Source organism: Gossypium arboreum, chromosome 5 (assembly GCF_025698485.1).
Source record: "Gossypium arboreum isolate Shixiya-1 chromosome 5, ASM2569848v2, whole genome shotgun sequence".
NCBI lineage: Eukaryota > Viridiplantae > Streptophyta > Magnoliopsida > Malvales > Malvaceae > Gossypium > Gossypium arboreum.
Window position 1 is genome coordinate 37855622 of NC_069074.1, and position 3496 is coordinate 37859117.

Here is a 3496-nt window from a genome sequence, read left to right on the forward strand (position 1 = left end):
AGATAGAAATGAATAAGACCATATTTGGAAGACACTATGGCATCATGTCAAAGATAAATAAGACTGTGGATGGAAGACACTATGGCATCTATCGAACAATTGATATTCAGGTAATATGTATCAGATGACGAATGGTTATATGAATTGGTTGTACAAAATGGTTGTGTGAAATGTGTACAAGAATTGGTCATAAAGAAATATATGTACAAAATAGTTTTATAAAATAATTATAAAGTTAGATAAATGAAATAAGTATAGGTACATGGAATTTAAATTATGTTAAGTTTGATATGAACTATTACAAGAATAAATATACATAAAATATATGGAAATGATAATACATGAAATATTGATATAATGAAATGAATGATATATGCTTATGAAGAAATGGTAAGAGAATGATATGTTTCATGACATGTACATATATGATTATCTTTTATATGTTGATACAAGGAAATTATGTAAGTTGAGACAATTATTAAACTCAATTGTGACATGTCGAGAACATAAGTATATCAATGTTGAATTTATATGAAATATGTGCAAGTAGACTAACAATGTTGTTGTTTGATGCTTAGACAAGTGCCAATCTATTGATTGAATGGTAACATGTTTATTTATATGTTGCATTGAATTGATAAGTATTTAATTGAAAGTTTTTGTTAAATGATATATAGATCCTAGTAATGCCCCGAAACCTTGTTTCAGCTACAGATATGGTTTAGGGGTGTTACATTCATAGAGTGACCATTGATAAAGTTAGAAAGCGTGAAGCCATTGAATTTTGTGGTAACATGAGTGATGACCCAAGCAGGGCTGAATATTGGTTAGAACATACTCAAAGGGTGCTAGATGAAATGTTGTGTTCCCTTGAAGATTGTTTACTGTGTACAGCATCATTGTTAAAAGAGGAACCATTCCAATGGTGGTCCACATTAACGGCAGTTGTGCAAAAAGAAAGAACGAATTAGGATTTCTTTAAGTCTGAATTTTGCAAGAAATATATTTGGAATGGAAGAATAAGGAATTTCGTGAGTTGAAGCAATAAGGTAGGACAGTAGCAGAGTATGAGAGATAGTTTTTTCAGCTTAGTAAATATGCTCTTGAGATAGTGCATACTGAGAAGGACATGTGTGTAGGTTTTGAAGATGGATTGAAGGATAAGATTAAGATGCTAGTAGGAGCTTTAGAGGTTCGTGAATTTATTGTGTTCTCTGATAGAGCCCAGAAAATGGAAGAGATTTGTGAAAGTAAAAGACGAAACAAAGAAAACAGACAAGAATTTAGTAAACATGGGGATCTAAAGCTTTCTCCAATTCTCCATCGAAGAAGATGAAGGAATCTAGTAATAAGTATTCTGCTCTATAAGGGTTTTCGGGAAGAGATCAGTTGAGACAGAATAGCAAGAAATCTCTGGCTCCTTCAGTGGCTAGTGTAGGCATTGTGAAGAATTCAAATAGAGCAGAGTGTAAGCAATGTAGACGGGTTCACTTTGGTGTCTGCAGAATTAACGGTGGGACATGCTTTAATTGTGGATCTCTAGACCATTTCAAAAGAGAGTGTCCAAGTATAAAAAAGCCTATTAAAGAACATAATGAGAAACTAGTGGCCACTTCTAACAGAGGTGAAAGACCTGGAAATAGTGCAATGACTGGGGCCAACAGAGGTGGGGTTAAAGAGTCAGTGACCAAATCTGAAGCCAGGGCTCCTGCAAAAACGTATGTCATTCGTGCGCAAGAGGAAGCATCAGGACCTGATGTTATTATGAGTACATTTTCTATCTTTAATGTTAGTGTGTGTGCCTTAATTGACCCTGGGTCAACGCATTCATATATATGCACTATGTTAGTGATGGAAAATAACTTACTTGTAGAGTCAACTGATTTTGTTGTTAAAGTTATGAATCCCTTAGGCCATAGTCTTATAGTCGATATTGTTTGCAAGTAATGTCATCTGGAAATTCAAGGTCATAAATTTCCTGCTGACTTAATGTTGTTACCCTTCAATGAGTTTGATGTCATCTTGGGCATGGGTTGGTTAAAAATGCATGATGTTGTGGTTTGTTGTCGTCAAAAAAGAGTTGAGTTGAAAGGTTCTAATGGTGAAGTAATCTTCATTGAGTTTGAGAGATCAAACGATACTTTAAATATAATTTCGGCAATGAAAGCACTTAAGTCATTGCGAAAGGGCTATGAAATGTTTTTGGCTTACATTTTGGATTCCAAGGTGTTAGAGAGGAAAGTGGACCAAGTACCTATAGTTTGTGAATTCCCAGATGTTTTCCCTGAAGAATTTTTGAGCTTACCATCAGAGCGAGAAGTTGAATTTGTCATTTAGATAGTGGCCGGTACTGCTCCAATTTTGATTGCGCTGTATTGAATGGCTCCAGCTAAACTTAAAGAACTGAAAACGCAACTGCAAGAATTGATAGACAGAGGTTTTATTAGACTGAGTATATCGCCCTGGGGTGCACCTGTGTTGTTTGTGAAAAAGAAAGATGGCTCTTTGAGATTCTGTATAGATTGTAAATAGTTGAACAAGGTTACGATAAAAAATAAGTACCCTTTGCCACATATCAATAATTTATTTAATTAATTGAAAGGTGCCACAGTGTACTCGAAGATAGATCTCAGATCTGGGTATTATCATTTGAAAGTTAAAGACTGTGATGTGTCAAAGATTGCTTTCAGAACTCATTATGGCCATTATGAATTTCTGGTAATGCCCTTGGCTTGACTAATGCCCCTACTGCTTTTATGGATTTAATGAATCAGGTTTTTCAACCTCATTTGGATAGATTTGTTGTTTTATTTATTGATGATATATTGATCAATTCCAAGTCAGAATCTGAGCAAGCTCAACATTTGAGAGTCGTACTACAGACTTTGAGAGAAAAATAGTTGTATGCAAAATTTAGTAAATGTGAATTCTGGCTTCGTAAGGTTTGATTTTTGGATCACATAGTATCAGCTGATGGGATTCAAGTAAAGTTTCTGCTGTGATGAATTGGAAGACTCCAGAAAATGTTTCAGAAGTACAAAGTTTTCTGGGTTTAGCATGTTATTATTGACGTTTTTGTTAAAAAAAATTCGATTATTGCTTCACCAATAACCAGATTATTACAGAAAAATGTTGAGTTTGTTTGGTCCGATAAGTGCCAACAAAGTTTTGATCAGTTTAAGAACATGTTGACGGAAGCCCTAGTGTTGACTCAGCCTGAATCTGGAATAGCTCATGTTGTTTATACTGATGTGTCTCTTAATGGTTTGGGTTGTGTGCTTATGTAGATAGGGAAAGTAGTAGCTTATGCTTCTCTTCAGTTAAAGTCGCATGAAAAGAATTATCTCACTCATGATCTCTAGCTGGCTGCGATTGCATTTGCTTTGAAGATTTGGAAACATTATTTATAAGGTGAGAAATGTCACGTGTTCACAGATCACAAAAGTTTAAAATATTTGATGACTCCAAAAGAATTGAATTTGAGACAGAGACTGGT

General features: G+C 34.7%; 1 protein-coding gene across 1 annotated transcript; it reads left to right on the forward strand.

The window, feature by feature from the left end:
* Positions 1–1129: 1129 nt before the first annotated feature.
* On the forward strand, positions 1130–2337 carry LOC108451683 (uncharacterized). The gene is made up of 3 exons (XM_017749344.2): positions 1130–1250; positions 1370–1768; positions 1967–2337. The coding sequence occupies exons 1-3, from the start codon at positions 1130–1132 to the stop codon at positions 2335–2337; spliced, it is 891 nt and encodes a 296-aa protein (XP_017604833.2).
* The last annotated feature ends 1159 nt before the right edge of the window (positions 2338–3496 follow it).

Bases quoted from the DNA above. Each gene is read 5' to 3' on its own strand.
- LOC108451683 (XM_017749344.2), top strand. From the start codon at position 1,130: ATGTGTGTAGGTTTTGAAGATGGATTGAAGGATAAGATTAAGATGCTA. The intron at 1,251-1,369 runs GTAAAAGACGAA...CTGCTCTATAAG, and splicing joins AATGGAAGAGATTTGTGAAA to GGTTTTCGGGAAGAGATCAG. The intron at 1,769-1,966 runs GTACATTTTCTA...TGGAAATTCAAG, and splicing joins AGGACCTGATGTTATTATGA to GTCATAAATTTCCTGCTGAC.